Genomic DNA, 21169 nt, shown 5'->3' with positions numbered 1-21169 from the left:
TTGCATAAAAGGTAAATGCAAGCCACATAAATACCACTTGGAGAGGCTTTGTGTTGATTTGGTTTATTCAGTCCCCTCAAATGGAAGAGTCCTCTTTATCAAAGCTTCTTCTAAGGTAACAGGTTTTGTTTCACAGGATGATGAATCCAATTAACATACAGGAGCTGAGGACAAGACCTACAAATTGGAGTCATTTATTGCCTTCTTCAAACCTTGGAAGATGCTTGATACAATCCACTGCAAACCTTGCAGATGCTGCAGCCTCTGGATGGTTTTGTAAAGGTTAGTGCTACCCCAGCAAGCTGAAATTTTAAAACAGGCTGGCTTTGCTTCCTCTGAATAACATGAGATGTTTCAGAAAACTTTGCCTTGCAAAGTTCTTGTTTCCTTACTTGGCATTCCAACAGATTGTACTCAGCACTTGTTTCTTGGCTGCACTTCAGTTACCTTGAGCTGATTTTACACTGGCTGCAGAAAATGCATAGGAGTGGGATGAAACTGATTTGCTTAACACTGTCTTTAGACCTCTATAAATAAGCAGGATTTAACATAAATCTTCTACTTGCCTTCCCAGAGCACTGTCTGCTTGAGAGAAATCTGAAGGCTTGTGAATAGTACATAGCAGGAGGCAGTGATTTGTCTGCCACAGGTTTCAGAAGGGCTTATAGGAGTCCTGATGAAATGAAACCCTTGAAGAGGCATTTTGGGGGAATGATCTGGTTTAAAGCATGGAATATGGAGTAACGTGAGGCATAAGCCCTTTGAGTTATGTTTCCAGATTCATGTCTGAAATATAGATTTTGTGTGTAAATAGCATTGGGTAAATCTTTAACCAGTATTGGGGTTAAGGTCAGGTACGTGTGTGGGATGACTGATGTTCAGCAGCAGCTGTGAAAGCTAAAACCCACCCTGGGCCACAAGCAAATAGGTCAAGTCCAGGTTACAAATGCAGTGCTTGATGGCTGTTACCACTGTGTGCAAGGAGAGAAAAAGTAACCTGCTTTGGTCTGTGTCTTTTCTGTTAGGTAACTCTTTGCTTTCCCGAGCTCTTGCTTTCGGCAGCTCAGAGCAGAAGAGTGTTGACCTGGGGCCAGAGGCACTGGACATGCAAGGCACTGTGTGCTGTGTGCTCTCTAGGTTAGAAAGCTGAGAGCATTTCTTTTTCTAGCTGCAACTTCCAGACATTTATGAAACCACCTCAAAATCAGAAAAATTACTGTCGTGTGCTAATACTCTTTGGCATCACCTGCCAGGAATGACGGTCACATAGGTAGGTTTGTGATGTAGACACAACAAATGCTATTTAAAGAACTAAATTTAAATCAATGTGCTTGACTTTGCTTTCTGATAGACTTAAACATGTGCTTTCTGGGTCATATTTATAAGAGAATTCATATTTAGACAGGGATTTTAAATTATTTAAAGAAATTAAAGAAATTGTGTAAGAAAGCAATGCAATGCAACATGACCTAGGTTGATCCTGCACTAAAAATAAGAGCCCAAACTTGATGCAGTTGTGGCTGGTAATGATGAAGAGGGGTACAGCACAAGGGGGCCAGGCGACCCTCACTGGCCAACAGGTCCAGTTTGTCAGTTTTCCAAATGAAAGTGCCGACATGTTTTGTTTAACCCATTGGGCCGGGGGTTGCCCTTTACAAAGGATGAAACATTTTTGCTCAAGAACCCAGGTCATACTTTCCTCTTGCAAGGGCGATAGCAGCCTTGCCTGACCCTGTGCGGTCTGGGCTAAGCAAAGCCTCCGGTGCTGTGCTTCTTACCCGGGGATTCCTCGGGGCTGTGCCGCGGTTTGGAAAAGGGGGGGACGGTGTCTGGATGCTGGAGCCGGTGTCTGGATGCTGGAGCCGGACGGTGTGTGGATGCTGGAGCCACACAGCGTTTGGCAGCTGCCCGCAGCACCGGGCGCTCCTCTGCCGTGCCCCTCAGCCGGCTCTGCCCCAGCGCGGCGGCTGAACCCCCTGCTCCGGGGGCCGGTCCGTGTCAGGGCCGAGGGGCGGTGCGGTGACGCGGCGGGGCGGGCAGGGGCGGTACCGGGGCGGTGCGGGCCAGGAGCGGGGCGGGCAGCCAGCGCAGGCAGCGGGGCGGAGCGGCAGCGGGGCCGGCACGGCCGCCATGCGCCGCTGAGGGCGCCGGCCGGGCCTCGCCATGGGGGCGCCGCCGCCCAACGGCAGCCTCGGCCTCACCGCCGGCACCCCGCGGCCCGCTGGGGCGCCGGGGCCCGGGGACCGCGGCTGCGAGAACGGCGCCCTCATGGACAGATTCGGCATCTTCCTGCAGGGGCTCCTGGGCGTCGTGGCCTTCAGCACCCTCATGCGTGAGTGGCGGGGCCGCGGCCTCCGGCCTGGCGGGGAGCGGGGGGCGGCCCGAGGCCGGGTCGGGCTCGGTAGCGGTGCCGCGGCCGCGCTGCCCCGAGGCCGTCCCGGGAAGGGCCCGGCTGTCCCGGGCTGCCGGCTGGGCAGGGCTCGGAAGGGCCGCGGCGGCCTCGGGGGCGCAGCCGCCGGCGGCGCTTTGTGGGTGCCGGGTGAGCCGGAGCGGGGAGGCCTCAGAGGCGGTGGCTCAGGTCCTTTCGCTTTCTTAAACTTGCCTTCCTGCTCGTACCCGTGCTGGTGGAATTGATTGGGTGGGTGTGTGTTCTGCTTGGGATCCTGCCAGCAGGAGGAGGCGGTGTGTGCGGAACCGCTCGGGTTTGGGATGTACACAAGTCACGGGTTTGGCCGATCGGGTTTGCTGCAGGTGCACCTTCCCTGTCGTGTCACCAGCAGCAAAGCCACGCTTGTTTCGGTGGTGCCTCGCTTCCTTGGAGGGCCGTTCCTGGGAGCTGGAGCAGCCCCAGAGCTGTGTGGCCGCTGGCAGAGCTCAGCTGGTGGGCAGCGCTCCTGACACTGCTCTCTGGTTGTGGGGGAAAGGCAAGGAAGGTCTGGTGGCTTTGCCCTGTGGGAGGGAGGCACAGCAATGTGAAACAATTCTGGGGGATTGTCTCAGTGCCGTGTCTAGTTAGTATCCTTTGGGCGGAGGAGTGGAAAAGAAGCTCGGTGTCATTACTCAGCTGACTGTGACCTTGCTAGTAGCAAAAAGTGGGAGAGGAAAAAGAGAACATCAGGGGTGTGTTTTACAGTTCGATCTAAAGACTAAGATCCTGTTTACATTAGAATTGCCCCGATGCCTTTTCGTGCTGCTGTCATACCTTTATGGTTAACTCAGACATTTGCTACCACGTTATATTTGCATGCCTTAGTGTCTCAGTTGCTATTGACAATTACATTGCTCTTCCAAAAGCTATGTGTGTAGCTGTCACCCTGTGGCTGAAGGGCAGCAGTAATCAGCAGTGTAGCATTTGGTCAGCAGCCTCATAATTAGAAGTTTTAGCAGTTTCTAAACAGAAGTACCTCTGTGTAAGAAGGTGATGAGTACACAGTGCTGGTTTTAGATTTAAGGGACACAAATAGGTAACTTTTATGGATTTGGCATCAACAGATGAAGAACTACAAATGTTAGTTGTCAGGATGGTATCTTTTTTTCTGGGAATAGTATGCATAAAGATGCATATTTCAGTAACACTGGACTAAGTGATGACAAGAAAAAGCGACTATAAAAAGTAGCGAATAGAAAAATGAAAACCTTGTTGTTGGCTGTGCTTTCTGACTCAGGTTAGGAACTGTTAAACCATGAACTGGGAGGAGACTGTTGATGCAGTTGTGGCAGAGGGGAGTGGAAGGCAGCCAGTCCTCACAAGGTACTGCTGAGAAAGGAGTCTGTGTCCAAAACAGACTAGAGCAAAAACATAGCAACTTATCATTCTTAAAAGTGCATATATTCAAAAACAGGACAGGTTTGTTTGTCCCAGCATTGCCACAGTATTTTGTGCCTCTCCCTGAGCAGGAAGAGAAGCTGGTGGGCCTGTTACACTGGCACAAGAGCAGCTCTCTCTCTGTTAAGGGCTGTTTTGTGCAAAAATTCTGTTTGTCTGATAGCTATTTCTGCACGTTTCTATTCACTAGCATCATAAAGTCACCCCAGGACACCTTTTTATGTCATATGCAGAACACCTAGTGTATTGTTCCGAACCCTTTAAAGTTTCCTCAACAAACAGGGCTTTTTGTGGCCGGTAAGATGTGACAGAAAAGCAGGAACTTGTGGCTGAGCATGGAGGGAGAGCTCAGCAAACATCTGGGCACCTGCACAGCTGTTCCTGTCGAGGCTGCTGGGGCAGGAGGGGTGGCACAGCTGCTGGAGCTGCATCACAGGACTGCTGGCACCTGAGCTGGAGTAGCTCTGCTCCTCAAGCTGTCTGGCACAGAGGGAGGAACAAGTGGCTGTAGGCACGGGCTGATTCAGATTTGTGACTGCAGCCAGGCCCCTTTGGAGCAGCAGTAATTCTCTGTGTGCAGCTGTAGCATTTCTCCAGCTCTTGCCTTACTGGTCTGGTATTTAAATTTAATAAGGAGGAAGTCACTTGTCTTTTGTCTTCTTTCTTTTTTATTTTTTTGAAAGGAAGCACTAGAAGGAGATGTTCTATTATTTCAGTTGTGATTAATGGTACTGAGCCTTCTGTAGTAAAAGAAATTAAAGTAGTGGCACCAGAATACATTGCACAATTGCTCTTTATGCACAGAAACTGTCTTTCTTTGAAAAATATTTGATTTGACATGTAAAGAATGAGAAATTTTGGTAAGTGGCTGAATCAAAGGCTGACCCAGATGTGCCCTTTTCTAGACAAATTTTACCGTGCTTGCGTTCAGTGGAAAAAAGAAAATATTTTTAAATGTAGGCTGTAAGAGAAGAAGGACCTTTTCTGTGCCTCACTGCTGGATGTTCATGTACAAAGAACTGAAGGACTGTTCTGAAAGCAAAATTATTTAAGATCTGACACTGCAGTGTGCCACCTTTTTGTTCATGCCCCTGTTCAGTTGCTGTAAAGCTGTGCTGTCAGCTGACCTGCCAATGATGTCATTCAAACTTCATATTTGAAGGGCTAAAATGTGTTAAGTATCAGGTTTTTAGTTTGTGGAAAGTGTGGTGGCTCTCTGCCAGGGAGAGTGTGGGAGCTGCCCTGCTGTGTCTGTCTTGTGAAACTGGTGGGAAATGCTTTTAGCCCAGGCACATTGCAGCCTACCTGTGTGTTCCCACTGCTGAATGGGCAAACCCACAAGTGACAGGAGTGCTGAATTTCTCACTTTGAGCTGACAAAATGTTCATTTGATATTAATTCCTGGGTTTCCTTTACCTTGACTCCCTGTTCTGACACGCAGGGCATGAGGATCAGTTTCACCCACTCATCCCCCCCTGCCATTTAAATGAATTACTTCCTTCTATGTTTTTCCAGATTCACATATAACCTGTCCCAACCCCTAACCTTTTTCTTGTGGAAGGTGCTTTAGCTAGTGATCATCTATCTCGAGTTTATATGGGAGCTTCCCCATCTCCCTTCAAAAGAGTTGAAGTTTGCATGTGGTTTTTATTGTTTTAAGTTAAGGCCACACAAATTCACTCTTTAGTCTCTCTGAATCCAGATTGTACCCTGCTGTTCTTGATGTGAAGCATGTGCAGGGAGGTCCTTTTCTGATGTCTGAACCAGCAGTGAATTTACTTCATACTATCAGAGCCCACCTGTTGTGTTTAATTAGTGTGAATTAATTTTACTGCTCAGCTGTGAGGCTAAAGATGTGTGAAACAGTTTCACCCAGATGCTACAGAGGTTCCAGTACAGGAAAAGCTGAACTGAAGTTGGGTGTGACAACTTCTGTTGGGTCTCTCCTGCCCACAGGCTCTCACTCCCTATCCAAGGGAACTAACTGATGAAAATCCACCTCATTTTGGCAATTCTGCTTGGACTGGCAGCCCTCTTGGACTCTGCTCAGTGACTCTCAAACCTGTTTGCCTGATGGTTTGAAGTGTATTGCTTGGTTTTGTTCTTGTCCCTCTTGCCTTTTGTTTTTCACCCTGGTTTGTTTGAGCCAAGGCAATTCATAACAGGAAGTCTTAATGAGTTTCCCTTGATGGAAGAAATGCATGTTTGTGCTACAGGTCACTAAGCCAAAGATATTTTTTTCAAAGTTTGCTGCTGTCATATTTTTATCTTATTTCACAGGATTTTGATTTAAAATGACAGCTTTGCTCCTGAGGCGTTTGAGGTTCCTTGGTTCCTTGTTTATTTCCTGATGCCACAAAGCAGGTTTTAAATACTTTAGTATAATACCATGTTCTGTCTGTAATTACAAGCACCTTCTGAACATTGTGTAGTTGGGCTTTCAGGGATAGTGCATGATAAGAGAGGGATGTTAGCACAGTGTTCTCATACATGTGTGACATTAGATGGAGGTTTAAATAACTCCATTTTTATTACCCAAACCTGGGAAAGGCATGGGGAGAAAGCCACTGCCCATCCCCTTACCCTGCCTGACAAACTGTTTAAAGTAGTTTATTTGCTAAGCTTGTTTGCCAGAAGATTGGTACCTTATCAGAGTGTGGCACTGTTTGTTCTGGGCTACTTAGGAATGGCTGAGAAATCAGATGTGAGTTGTATGATGAATTATTGAAAGAGAGGAGTCAGTTGGTTCTCTGTAGGTAGAAGGCTTGTGTCTGTCTGTGAGGAAAATACAAATATGCTGTAAAGGAGACCAGAGTGTGGGAGTCTGTTCCCTTTTTGTGGCCTTGTTAGAGTTTGTGTCTGTACTCAGGCTGAGAAGGGTTTACACAAGTGGGATGATTGGGTACAGGTGCAGTGAATAACCCAGTAGGTGGGTTTGCTGTTGAGTCACAGATGAAACAAAAAGAAACCATTCCAATAAAAGATACTCTATAGATATTGTTTGGTGCTCTCTTCGTTTACGGTACCTTAAAGGAAATACCTGAAAAACTACATCCTTAATGCCAGTGAACTTTACAGCAGGGTTTTCCCACTTAGAAAACTGTCCAAGGAGAAAGAATGCTTTCTCACATAATAAGCTGTCTTAGTAGGTAATTTAGTAGAATCTGAAATGCCTTAGCAAAAATGTGCTTTTCAGAGGAATTATTTCATATTTACATGAAGGTAAAGGAGTAATTTTATGGGAATAATGTTCTGGGGAGAAGGAATTAAAGGTAATTCCAGTTGCCTTTAAGAAAAAAGCATAAAATAAGCTAATGGATATAACAGGTCTAAACCATATGATTTAGTTGTTTTCTATAGCAATTTTCTTTCTGCTTGAGCAGGCTTAGAAAATATGAAAATTTGATAGCCTGTAACATCAGCAGTGGAGTACAGACCTCTGAGTAACAGCAACTGATTTATTATGCGTGGCATTTCCTGAGATGCTGGGCAGTGGCCTGCTAGCTTTATTAATAAAAGCATTTCTTCAAAAGATTAAATATTATTCTGACTTGCTAATACTGCATCCTTGAATGTATTTGCTCTGAGTGATGCAGTTCATGTTCACATGAATTCCTGAGGACCCCTCAGCAGGGTCCTTTTTGTGTCCGGTATTAAAACTTGTCTCCAAAGTGTCAAATCACAAATGGGAGCTTTTCTAATTGTGAAAATGCGAACAGCATTGTGCTTGCACACTGCAGGCATGGTGCAAATCACGCTTTATTCATTCTCCCAGAGCTCTCACAAGTGCAGGCTCCTTGTGGCTTCTTGGGGCCTTTTGGGTCACTGTGACCCCAAGATTGTTCAAAGTCTCTTTTCCCAGCCCAGTGCTTGAAGAATGAATTGGAGCTCTTCAGTTCTCGGTCTCAGGGTTGTTTATTGTGTCTTATCTATAAAAAGTTTTTCTCCTGCCCTGCCGAGGTCCATCCAGCAGGACAGTTCCAGGCGCTCTGCCTGCCCCCAGGGCAGTGTTATGTCTTTATACTAAAAACGACATATACAATGTTTACAATTACTTCCCAATACCTATCACCTTTGTTAGACACTGAGCTTCTACTCTAAACCAATCTGTAAGTGCCAGCATCACAGCAGAAGATGGAGGCCAAGAAGAAGAAGGAGAAGGGCTGGACATGCCCAGTTCCTTCCATCTTGCCTCCTGAACCCCCATACCACAAACCCTAAAATCTACTTTTCCACCTTGTGATAACTTCACTAATATTCTACCTAAACTGTTGTGGCCTGCTGATCTTCGTATAAGGTTGGTAATTTGCTCCACGGGTCATAATCGAACCCACAGGTGTTTTGGGCTCCATGCCAGGGCTTCTGAGCCCCCTGGCAGGGTCCTGGACAGTCAGAGCGATGCTCTGGGTTCCCACAGGGGCTTGCTGTTGCGCTGTGCTAGGCGGCGAGGCTCGGGAGAGCGTTTTTCAGAAGCAGGAGGTGCCCAAAGCTCCCCGGGGAGCGGCGGGGTCGGGGCAGGACCCTGGACAGCTCCGGGCCGGGGCAGCGCCCGCCCCTCCCTGCCCGGCCCGGCCGGGGCCGCTGCCCCTGAGGCGCCGCGCGCGGGGCGGGGCTGGGGCTGCTCCTCCCGCCGGGCTGCGCGCCAGGCCGCAAACACAGTGGGTGATGGCGTAAAGAAAGGAATAAATGTGTGTGTTACTCTCTTCCTCCTTCGGGCCCGGGCCGTGGAATTAGCGCCGATCGGTATCGCAGGGCTGTTGTTGTGAAGGTTAAGTGTCTGCTTGTAGCTGCAGGACTTGGAAAAGCCCTGTGAGGTCACTTTGGTCAGGGCCAAGGAAATTGTGCCTTACAATGATCCAGTGTTTCCCCATCCCCAGATGGGGAGGTATCGCTTGCAGCCATGGAGCATTGCTGCTGCTTGCTTGCTTTAAATAAATCATCAGCCCTTCCAGTGCCTCTGTGACATCCCGAGCCCTGTTTGAGACAAATAGGAGAGATGCACTACGAGCTGCAGCAGAAAAAAGAAATCCAACCCTGGCTGAATTAGCAAAACAAATTACTTTCTTTTGCCATGCTAATATCTTATTACTATTTAACATATGAAAAATCTATGTGGAATAAATTCTGTCCATTGTAAAGTCTCCAGAAAAAGGCACATCTTGCTGACAAATTTCATGCTTTCCCTATTTCAATAATAGGGTTGGAAACTGATCCTTTTAAGTGAAGGAAATAACCTGTTTTTTTATTAAAACTGCTTTCAAGATGTTCAATTCTTAGTTGCCATAGATTGTAATAGCACTTTATTGGTCCTCATGTCCTGATCATGTCGGGTCATTAATATTTTAGTGTCACTAATATATATCCTTGAAATACTATAGTGGTAAAAGTTAAGGAAAATAAGGCACCAATTTAGACAAATAATCTGCAATCTCTAAGTCTCTCTTCATTAGGTCTGATGCCCTACTTTGTCTTGCTGACTCAAAGTGTTACATTTTCTTATTACTCAGCTGATTGCTGGATGTAGTTGTAGGCCCCATAATAAGATTGTTCTGAGTATAATTACACATGTCATTCACATTATGAAATGTTTAGGAAAAAGGATAAGTTATGTTGACATTTGTAAACTATTAAAATGATAAATTATCCAGGAACTCTGAAGCTGTGTTTAATTAGGATGAACTTCTGGACTGTTAGCTAGAGTGGTGTTTAACTCTAAAGTGCATAGTGAATGTCTCCTGACTGGTGTTTTATAATTAAATCTGTAAGGAGCTGATTTGTACAGACACACAGGCTGCAGTCCTGCATTCTGTGGTGATATTAATTTCATGGTTAATGAAGTTTGCATTCTTAAAGTGATATTTAACAAGGTCTTATCTGTGTGGATTTTGTTGATGAAGTGAAAAATCAGGTCTGCTTCCTCATGCCTGCTGGTAGGAAATGCTTTGCATTCTCAAAGATTTCTTGATCTCAGCAAAATTTATTCCCTGTGAAACTCAGTTTGTTAAATCTGTGGCAGACTGAACACAAGCTCAGAGCTTGCATGAGTCTGCCTTTGCAGGCAGTGTGGTGTGGGCATGAGGTTTTAGGGTTTAGTCAGGGATAACTAAACCTGTTCACAGTGATGGTCATGATACTGAGGACCTGTTTTTCTGCCACTTACCCTGAATCACACATTTTATATATACTTGTTGTCATAACCTCATACATATGTTGTCATGTGCAAGGAAGGTTGAGAATGAAAATGAGCTAAAATGGATTTACAGTTCAGATTCCTCAGAGCTCACTGTTCAAGGTTCAGATTCATAGTTCCAGGTGTGAGGTATTTTACAGGCATGCAGAGCTGCAGCAGGGGGAAGTCATGTCAAGGAAGTTACTAAACTTGGTTTTTTTCGGGGTTTTATGATGTTTTTTCCTCTAAATGTTGCACTTTTTTTTTTTTAACAATAAGCAAACGTTGTTTTGTAATTTGGTATTTTTTTGATGTGGTTTTGGTAATTTTGTCTTCTGTCACATTTTTGGCTACCCCAGGTTCTAAGGCCAAGCATTCCTCCTCTCACAGTGATTAATGTATGTTGGCTTGCCTGAGAGAAGAGGAGAGCTGTGCCACAGCTCCTCGTTCCTCTGGTGGTGGGACATTGCCAAGCTCAGGGGCAGCTGCTCTGGGAGCTGCAGGGGCTCAGAAGGTGAAGATTTGTGTGACAAGGAGTTTATTTGGGTGCTGCTGCTGTTGGAGAGGTTTCTCCATTGCTCCACTGACCCTGGGAAAGGGATGAACCCATGGAAGTAAATACAAGGAAGGTTCACCACAGCAATCTTGGACAGTCTAGGCAGTCCCTTGAGAAAGTTCTTTACTTACAGAAACAACCTTTGCTTGCTTTTTCGTGTTTCTCTGTGATAATTTCTTTTTCTGTTTCTCAAAAATGCAGGATTTTTCTGTGGAACAAAAATTACTTTTAAATTACAAGCAGCTATTCACAACTCCCAGCATATATCCTCTGTCTCTCATAATTTCTGAAGATAATATGCTCTAAAATTTTAATTCCATTTTAGAATAATTGCCTTTACTTCCTTCCTGGTACTTGAGAAGCTGCTATTCAGTATCTTCCAGCACATCTTCCTTGCTTTGAGGCAGGTGGTGTGACTAACAGCCTACATTATTTTATATACATAGGACTTAAATGCTTTCTTTGGAAGGCAATTGTAAGGTTAGAAGATGAAATAGTCTAAGGAGCTTTAAAATTATTGGGGAGAAGTCCCACCCTCCTCCATCTAATCTTAAAACCTTGAGTTACTTATGGCAATATGTTTTCAGTGCTGGCATTGGGTTTTGATGTAGTTAAGGACTAAGAAGCCTTTTGCAGGTGGAAATTGTTACATGATTTCATCCTGATTTCAGAAATTGAATTTATGAAGTGTATACCTAGTTGTTAGATACATTATATCAAAGAAGTCTGCATAATTGGCCTCTGACTCTCCTTTCATGGGATTTGATCATGTGTAAAGAGAATATATGAAAGTAGGTTGTGTATCTTTTGTTCTTTGTAAAACACTTGGTGTTGTATGAAATGTCTGTCTTGCAATTCAATGCTCTGGTAGTTCCAGCCTAGAAAGACTGAATCTGGTAAGCAAAGCTCTTTAGAATTTAAATGGCCTCTGAACATACAGTTTACATCTACCTTTGACCCCATTGATTTAACATATTTGCTGTGTTATCATTTTTTACACAGTTTTTACAGTTTTCCTTTTACATCTTTTTTGTATCTGAACTTGCATTTCAGGTTTGCTTTCTGCTTTTAAAACTGTTACAGTTTCTGCCTTGCTTGATATTTAATGAATGGTGATTGAGTTTGGAGCTGTGCTGTGGCAGTTCTGCCTGTTCCCAAGAGCTGATTTAAAACAAGCAGCTTGAATGACTTGAAGTTCATTGATACCTGTTGTCATCCTAATAATGTTCAGAAAGCTTCATGTATTATTGAGTGATCTTGTGAATGCTGGACGTGAAAATGGTGTTGTGAATCGTAAATTGCTGCTTAGTGCACATTAATATGGATTGATTCTATTTGTCTTGTACTAAATAATTCATGTTTCCCAAATGGTTCTGATTTCTAACAGAGAAAAAAATCCACTTGAACACAGCAGACTGTATTTTTCAGTCTTCACTGGGTGCTTGCATTGCACGACAGGAATGGCACAGCTGTTTTTCTAGCAACCTTGCTCTTTCATTTGGCAGTTGTTTAATGATACCTGCTTCAGAATATAAAAGTGTTTGCAGGAGGGATCTCTATCAACCTTCCAATGCCAATCTCACAGGCATTTTCACAGGAAGCTTAGATTTGCTTTGCTTTAACTATCTCATACCTGTTGAAGAAACAGAATAGCAAATGCCTCTCTCTCTCTGAAAGTGCTGGGAAACTGATTTATTATGACTTTCAAACACAGCACACCTTGACCCAACAGTGCTGTGTATGCTAAATGCAAAGAAAACAAATGCCTGTCTCTTAAGGCTGAATCGTGGCTTTTAACTTTATTATTTGGATAAATATTTCCTAAGCTACTTGTGCTGTTTACCTTAGAGTTCTTAAAGCAGTTACTTGCATCCCTTTATTTTTAGTATGGCCATGGCTTTTGGGAGCTGAGGGCTGGATGCTTCTGTTTACAGGGTGTGTTGTAGATGCATTTCATAATTTCTAAAGTGCTCTTCTCTCTGGGGAGACAGCAAATAGGTTAGTAATCAAAACTGAGAAGCTGTGTGCAATTCTCCCTCTGCTAAGTCAGTTTAGTTGTTTTAAAAGTAAGCTTTACCTTTAAGAAAAAGGAAAAAAGCCCCATGACAGTGGCTATTGATGTGGTGTGTCTGGGCTGCTGGCTCTGCTAAGATGTATTTGTTTCCTTTATTGACAGCCAAGTTAATGCATCTGTCAGAGCCACAGTCATGTGCATGAGACCAGTCTTGCTGAAATTGTCTTAGGCTGAGTTGTATGCAGGTGATATGATTTATTTGTGTCTCTCACAGCCAATCTATACAAGCTAAGGATTTAAGGAAAAGTTTTGAAGCCTAAAGTGCATACATGTTCGGGGAAAAAAACTCACCAGCCTCATGCAATGCATTTGGCTGCCTTTCCTGAAGCAGCAGAATCATCTGATTTATTCCAAAGCTCAGACTGCAGTATTTAGGGTTCTTTTCCTGATAATGATTTGTCCTCTCCTCCCCTGCACTGTGAAGGGGATCTTTACTTGGTGATAGCCATTTCCTGCAGAATGACTATAAAGTTTTAGCTCTCACTAAACCTTTGAAGGGACAAAATTTACAGGCAGGTTTTTAGCTGGCTGTGGAAGCAGGTAGGAAGTAAATGCTTTTACACAGGCAACTTTCAGTTACTGTATTTCACCAGCATTTATCTAGCAAGCACTTCTGCCCATTTGATAAACAATGTGAAATCCAGTGCTGGCACCTTGTTTTCAGTAATCTCATGTCATCTGTGTTGAGACAAAGGAGCCCAGGTCATGAGATAGCTGGGCTTGATGGATGCTTGGCACTGGTGTGTTTAACTTTGCAGTAAAACAGAGCCCCTTGTTCTCTGCTCTGACAGAAGTTCCAGTCAGGCTCACAAAGGTTTTGCTGCCTTATCACAACATTATTGTCACTGCTGGCAGTGGAACAGAGGCTGAGATAAGATCTGTGTTTGCAGGTACCTCGTGGCTGTCCAGGCACTGCATCTTTGCTGTGTCCCTGAATAACCAACTGGCTGGGTCATTAAACTTTATTGTGTCCAGCTTTCTGTAAAGTTTCTCCCTGGGTGACCTTCTTTAATGGACCAGTTCTTAATTACACTACAGAATCATTAAGGCCAAGGGCACAGTGGAATTAAGGAAGGGGTTGGGTTCTTGCATGGCTAATGCTGTTTTCTCTCTTACAGAAGTTTGAAAAATCCTTTTTGCTGGGCAGCAAAGCTGGGGGCTCATGCACTTCCTAGTATGTCAGTCTAATACTGACTAGAACAAAATTTTCCCTTGAGTGAGTTAATCCATAACTTTTTTCATCATGAAGAAACCATGGTTCCTGGTGTGTGTCTCTAATGCAGCAATATCACTGGAAATCAGTTCTAGCCCAATATAATTTCTGCTTTAGTATCAAAGGTGTCCCAAGTGTGGAGAAGTTTGCATCCTTAAGCAAAAATATTATGTAGAATTCTGGAGCTCTTATGCAGGGAAATAAGCAGCAGGCTGAGGGTGTCCTGCATTTGAGCATGTAGCTGATGGGGCATAGGAATAGAAGGAAGAATTTGCAGTAGGGCAAAAATTGAATTGACGAGAGCATAGTGCATTGGGGCTGGAGAAATGAGCAGCACACCAAAACCACTGGTTCTTTTGGTGTTTTTTTTGCAATCACGTTTATTACCTCTTTTAAAACAGATGTAGACAGAATTCTTGTGTGTTTTTTTTTTTTTAACTCTGAGTATGGGGAGATGCTGAGCTCACAAGTGTCACAAAAGCTTTTGGCAATTGAGTGATACATGGTTTACACACCTATATATCTTTTGTAAAGCATCACTGTAGCCTGTTCTCATTGGACATGTTGTTCCTTGCACAGTTAATTCTACAAAGAAAAATTCTATTTTGGGGAAATCTTTTATGCAGTCTCGTGTAGTTATTTATTCTCACTGTGCTGCTACCAAGAAAATAATAGGAAAGGGACAAAGTGAAATGGCAAGACAAGACTCTTAAAGGCTTGGCTTTAATAGTAAAGGGAGGTAAGTACAAATTAATAAAAAAGATCACAAATAACATGAAATTCATTGGTAGTTGTCATTCCACAGTCATGTGAATTTTCAGGACTTACTAGTGTGCATATGCTTGTAGAACAGACATGGTTCCACTGTTGTGGGAGAAGTGTTGATACTAACAAGTAGAAAAGTGTTTTTCAGAGTCTTCCCAAATAGAGTTTTAAAAAATAAAAATCTGGCCTGCGTATGTAGCTGACTTTACAAGTTGTTTACAAGGTTAGAAAGTGTAGGTTCAGATTTGTGAGGCATATGGTCTGATAACCAAATGTTCTGGAAATAGTGCCATTCTCTGAGAGTGGTCATCTGAAAATCTGCATCTGATTCCAAGCTCGGCTGCTACTGCTTGTTGTAACTGCAGTGTTACTCCACACACAGTGAGCAAACACTTGTACAGGGAACTTGTAATCCTTGTCAGGAATGCTGGAAATCCTGTGAATCAATACCAAAGTAGCCTGCAGATCCCAGCAGTCTTGCACTGTGAGGGCTGTCTTGGAGGATCTGTCTGGTTGCAAACCTGTTATTTGGGAAGCTCACACTGCAGCAGATTTCTCAGTGTGAGATTCTGTCCCTCCACATATGTGTGTGTGTGTGTGTGATTTTCAGTCAGCCATACTTTAGTCCTTTGATAATTGGTTCAAATCTTGGAACTTTTGAAGTGTCACATCACAGGAAAATGAGTTCTAGACTTAAATACCAATTGGTTTTGGAAGAGACTCCAAATGTCACCTGCTCCCAGCTCCTGCTCAGAGCAGGGCCAGCCCATGTTCCCTTGCTTGGAGCATTGTCCAGGGTAATTTTCAAGCTCTGTCAGACTGCAGTTCCTGCATGTTCTTTGGGCAACTTGCAGAATTTAATTGCCCTCGCTGGAAATTTTTTACTTCTTTCACCCTGGGATTTCCCTGGCTCCAACTTGTGCCTGTTTCCTTGTGCACTTGTGAGAAGGGTCCAGTCCTGCCCCAGCTGAAAGTGCCCATGCACGTGAGGAAATGTGGATGTGTACAAATGTGATCCTCACCAACTTTCCTCCCTTTCTCTTTGGCCAGCTCAGCTGTTGCTCTGCTGAGGTCTGATGGCAGAAATGTATAGGAGGTTTATGAGATGAATCGGTCACATGCTTTGTCTCTGACCCATCTTTGAAAAAGTTTTGAGAAGCGCTGGAAACACAGGTGAAATTCCCAGCTCTCTCCTCAGAAGAGCAGTGTTGTCATAGTGCAGCTGCAGAGGGCATTGAACATGTTGATTCTTTTTTCTTTTTTTCCTTCAAATTAATGAGCTAGAGAAATCTTTGATCTTTACTGGGGTCATAAAGATTCTTAATGAGAACTGCCAGAGCCTGCATCTAAGACATGCAGTAGTGCATGATACATAGAAACATTTCAAAGGTGTGAGATGAGCCAGGTTTGTGCTGCTACAAGAGCAACCATCCAGAAACTAAGAGTTCTTGAATCTGTGCTGAGGTTACTTCACATCAGCAAAATAGTTCCTGTGGGACTTCTTGAGGAGAGAAAGGCTGGGTTTCAAGTGTTGCTTTGCGTATTGACAACTTGGAGAGGTTTTATTTCATTTCTTGTCTCTGTTCTGGCCATTATTTTTCCCTATGAGTCTTCTGAAATTCTGATTGCCAAACTCCCACATTAAAGTAAGTGTTAGAAACCTTTCCACAGTACTTTGGCATTAATTATTCCTAGAATTTCAATGAAGTGGGGAGACAATTCAATGAACTGAAATTTTGCATTAGCAATACTGTCTTATATGCTTATCTATTATCTGTCCATCTGGCAGCTCACATGCTTGTTGGCAGAAGTGCTTTTATTTCCTTCTCCTGAAAAATTCTGGCATTGAATGTGTAAACAAGCAGTCCTTCTTTCTTCATTTATAATTCAGCACGAGCTGGTGCCCGTTATTAGTTAATTAATATGAGCTGTGAGGACGGCTGCGGGTGCGAGCGCGGCTCAGAGCAGATGGAGCAGCGGCGCGTCCTCGCAGGCAGGGCCGGCAGATTGAGATCCATCTGTCAGCTGACACACACAGCCAGCCCCAGCCTGTGCTCAGACTGCCACGAGAGGCTGGCAGCAGCAATCCTGGCTGCTTTTGGGGGAGCACAAGGGGAGAAATTACTTTTTCCTCCCCAGTTTGATAGGTGCTGAAAGTGCCGGTGAAGATTCGGTAAGAAGCGTGTGCTGGCTTTTGGTTCTAAAATTAACGTAATACTAGCGAGCATGCTGAGGACCCTGAGCTTCCCAGTGTGGTTGTCTGCACCCTGCTGGATTTTTGCTCAGTTTAGTTACTGGGAAGGCTCAACTTCTGCAGCAGGGGTATGCTGAGAAGTACCTGGCAATGTCTGCATCTGTCAGAAACACCTGATGCTCACAGACACTGCTGCAAGGAGCTGGGCTGGGCGAACAGAACCTCCTGTGCACAGGTACATATTCATCAGGCTGCACCTCCCCAAGATTTTGCTCATTTCAAGTGCACAGGTACATATTCATCAGGCTGCACCTCCCCAAGATTTTACTCAAGGTACATATTCATCAGGCTGCACCTCCTCAAGATTTTGCTCATTTCAAGTGCAAAGTACATATTCCTCAGGTTGCACCTCCTTAAGGTTTTTACTCATTTAATTTGAGGGCATACATTTTTGTGGTATGATCAGCCAGTCAGTACATTCCCAAAAGACATCTGCAGAGGATTTCCAAGCTTGCTCTCCTGTTTAATGTGAACTCAAATGAAATGTTGTGTTTCTAGAACTGGCCAGTGAAACACAGACCTTATCCAGGCTGTTTCTCAGTACAGATAAAATTTGAAATGCTGTTAATGGAATTGCTTTTGAATATCCTCTTCCAAAATGAATTTTTGTGAATTTTTAAAAGAAATTAATGAATCCAGTGGCAATGTACAACTTCATAGCAATAACAGAATTCAGGGGTGGAACTCACCCCTGCCCAAAGCATGCACACCATAGCAGTTTATTGCCATTTTGTCTGCAGAAAAGCATCTTGCACTAACTCCACAGTAAGCTGAAACTTCTGTTTCTTACATTTGTTTTGTGATGCTTTGTGGCTTCCTGTTGTTACACAAAAGTGCCACTAATTAAAGTAATCCATAGTGTGACTGGGGAGGACTTGTCATAAATAACAAACTGGTTAACTTGGCTGAGTGTTGCTCATTTTCAACAGAAGTTTTGTATTTATGTCGTGCTGTTCACAGGGAAAACTGCTGGCAAATGTTGCTATTACAACTTTATCTTTGGTGTAAATGTACAGTCTTTTTGTCTTGTCACTTTTTAGCTTCTCATGGGGGTGGAACAGTCTCTCCCTGCTGTCAGAAGCGGTGACAGTGAGGTGACAGGTTGGCAGCTTGGTGTTCCCTGAAAGTGCTGCCCCTCCACCTTGGAGGTGATTTATTTAATTGTTTTATGAGGACAGTTGACTTTGGGGGAAATTACCTTACTTGTGAAAAAGTTAAGATTGGTTCAGAAACCAGAGTGTGGTTTAAAGGCTGGGTAAGCTGGGCAAGCATGATGTACACAGAGCATCCTCTGTTAAGCTGAAACTCATCACTAATACCTGGAGAAACAGGTTTAAATACCTGTTGATATTTTGCCTGACTACCCCTGCAATGGTTTGTGCCTCTTGAACCAGAATATCTGCAATTTGAACGGGTGGAGGAGAATCAAGGATATTTTTTTGAGAGATTATTTCTGAAGTAAGAGTCTAAGTAATTGTTTTTCAAGAACTTATGTTGAAGGAACTGGTGAATGGTACTGAAATTTGGGCAGATGGAAGTAAAACAGTTATGTAAACCCCATTCTTAGTGGAAGGGTTTTGCATTAGCTTGTGTTTGTCTTCTTTGGGATGTGTAAGAATTTAGTATCTTGCAGCTGTAACAAAGAATAAATCTGTGTTAGGATATGAGGCCAGATCTGACAGAGGTGAGGCTGCCCCAGCTCTGACCCTTGGCTGTGTGTTCCCAGCAGGAAAAAGGTTTTCTTGCCCAGAAGGAGTTAGAAATGGAATTTCCTAAAAAGATGGAACGAACTTCAGACCAGACAGAGCAAATATATGGACCAGCCACTGTTTGCACACCAGCAACTGCTTTTGTGCCCTTGTTCCTCTGTTTTGCACACTTGTTCTTCAGGAGTCCTTCCAGATGCACCTGGGATGGGGTGGAAGTGCATGGACATAACTGGGCAGGGTAAGAGAGGAGCTTTCTGTCAGATGCCCAAGCAGTTTCTGTAATAAACTGCAATGAACCTGCAACAGACAAACTTACCCACTCTCTTGCCTTTGTGTATAGCTGTCATTATTTTAATACTGGTTTGTTTTTTTTTGTTTCCAGCATGTTAACAATTGTCTGCTTTTCTGTGAAGGGAATATCAGACTAAAAAAAAAAATCTGTCCTTCTTTCCTTCTGTAATTCAGTTTGCCAACAAAATAGAGACACGTTGTCAGAGAATGTATTTGTCCTGCTGCTGATTCACTTGATTTCATTCTGATATTATGGACTGCCCCAAGTTATGAGAGTACTTTCCAATTTGGGATTGGGTCTCCAGTGAGGAAAAGAAACAGCTCTTTCTACTACCTGCTTTATTGTTGGAAATTAAATTTTCTGGATGGGCAGTCATAAAAGCTCAGGCCAATGGAGTGGTGGTCAGATGTGGATTATTGTTTCATGTGAGGGATGTTGGCAGTCAGAGAATGGAGCTCTAGGAACTGAGAGGTGGCAGAAGGCAGTTTCTTTGAAAATGGATCCTTGGAGTTTGATATGGTGAAATGCAGTAGTGAAAGATGCATTTCATTGAAGGCTCTAACATTTCTGTAAGACTATTTGCTTTCACTTTTCTATATTTTTGTTCTTTGGAAGTTGCTGATTATCTTCAATTATATTTTTTTCTCCCTAGTAAAACGCTTCAGAGAACCAAAGCATGAAAGACGTCCCTGGAGGATATGGTAAGTTTCTGCATGCTTTATTCTTAACTTCTTTTCTTCTTGCATGTTGTAGAAATTGAAGGGATTATGTTAGTGTCTGATGATTAAAATAAAGAAAATTAATGACAAGATATTGATACTTGTCAGGGAGGAACCAAAAAAGTTACCAAAATACTCAAGTCAGGCTACCTCCTGTGTTTCCTGGGTAGTCATTTCTTACTGAACACTTCCAGGAATCTGTGGAGATGTGCACTTAGGCATAAAGCTTCATTTGTGCTTCTTCCTAAAGACAGAAAATTAGAGTAGCCCTAAGATGCATGTGAACATCTACAAACTTGCATAAGCTTAGAGGGAGATCTCAGCTGGGCTCAAATAAAATTCCATGTTTTCTTGGTATCCTGCTATGTATAAAATAGAGAACAGCATGATAAAAAATACAGCAACTATAAAAAATGCTAGGTATAAAAAGTGTGTTTGTGTTTATTACACTTTAAAAGTTCCTGGATTGAAGCAATGCCAACATAATCTGTACCAATTTTGAGACTGGTGTGTAAGTGTTAGGCTGCCATTCCACTTGTTTGAGACTTCAGTGGTTTAAATTCCACTCATAGAAAACTGCCTCTCAAAACTAACACTGACTTTTATTTTATTGAAAAAAGAAGTACAAAATCTTTGTGTACTACAGTCTACCTCATCCTGAAATTCTGACAAGTGCACTGATAGCCCTTAATTTTTAAGTAAAGGATCTTGTTCTGGGACTCAAGTATTGTTATTTATAGCAGAGTGCACTGATTAGATATGGAGCTCACTGGCTTCCTGCCTCATCTCCAGCACTCAGCTCTCTGTGTCATGCAGTGAATGAAGAGATTGAAGTTCAAGACAGTTATCAGGGAGGGTAGATGAATTCAGGCATAAAATGTCATTTGGATCTGTTGGGGTGTTTAGATCTTTTTAGACATACAAACAACAGGCAAAATGGTTGTTTTTCTGAGTAATACAAACACACTCTTGCCTGCAGAATGCTAATTATGATTCTTATGTTTTACATTTAATGAAACATCCACTGAAAGTTTTGGTTTTATGCAAAGGATGATGAAAAAAGAATGCTAAGGGCTGGAGTCATTACTGAATCACTGTCTAAGTGGGGGGTTTTATTTTCCCCTTGAGAAACAAACACTTTTCTCTCTGACTTTATCATCTGCTTTGGAGATAATATTGTCAAGGTTGGAATTCTTTTGCAGAATGTTCTAAGCTCTGCACTGTAGATAAAATTCAGTGAAACCACTTCATGCTTCCAGGTGAAAAATATGCTGGCTTTTAAATGAAATACTGGAGATAAAGGACTCATTAGTCACTATGAAGTTGTTCGCCTACAAGCACATGATGAGGATTTTATTTTTGTCTGTGCCAGAAGCCTGCTAAAAATGCATAAACATAAAAGGTCCAAAATACCTATCAGGGCTGGGATACTCATTGTTTCCAGGAGGTTATTAAAGACTTAGCTGGAGTTAGTCAGGATTAGCTCTTGGATCATGCACATGATACCAAGAGGATATCCACAGACTTTGTGTTTACAGTGGTAGGTTTCGAGTTAATATGATTTGGGTTATTGTTGGAAAAAACAGGGGCAA

At 43.3% G+C, this 21169-nt stretch overlaps 1 protein-coding gene across 2 annotated transcripts in view; it reads left to right on the top strand.

Annotated features, from left to right (window-relative positions):
* Nucleotides 1-2107: 2107 nt before the first annotated feature.
* The window catches only part of STIMATE (STIM activating enhancer), a 34690-nt gene continuing 15628 nt past the window's right edge, over nucleotides 2108-21169 (top strand). The window contains exons 1-2 of one of the 2 annotated variants that reach the window (XM_064724102.1): nucleotides 2108-2332; nucleotides 19511-19559. In XM_064724102.1, the coding sequence (XP_064580172.1) occupies nucleotides 2164-2332; nucleotides 19511-19559 (218 nt within the window). In that variant the 5' untranslated portion in view covers nucleotides 2108-2163. Of the gene's footprint in view, nucleotides 2333-18716; nucleotides 18805-19510; nucleotides 19560-21169 lie in introns of those variants that run through there. The other variant, XM_064724103.1, reaches the window with a different exon arrangement.

This window comes from Zonotrichia leucophrys, chromosome 12 (assembly GCF_028769735.1).
Source record: "Zonotrichia leucophrys gambelii isolate GWCS_2022_RI chromosome 12, RI_Zleu_2.0, whole genome shotgun sequence".
NCBI classification, from domain to species: Eukaryota; Metazoa; Chordata; class Aves; order Passeriformes; family Passerellidae; genus Zonotrichia; species Zonotrichia leucophrys.
The sequence above is the reverse complement of the archived record's forward strand: the minus strand, read 5'-3'. Positions and strand labels throughout refer to the sequence as shown.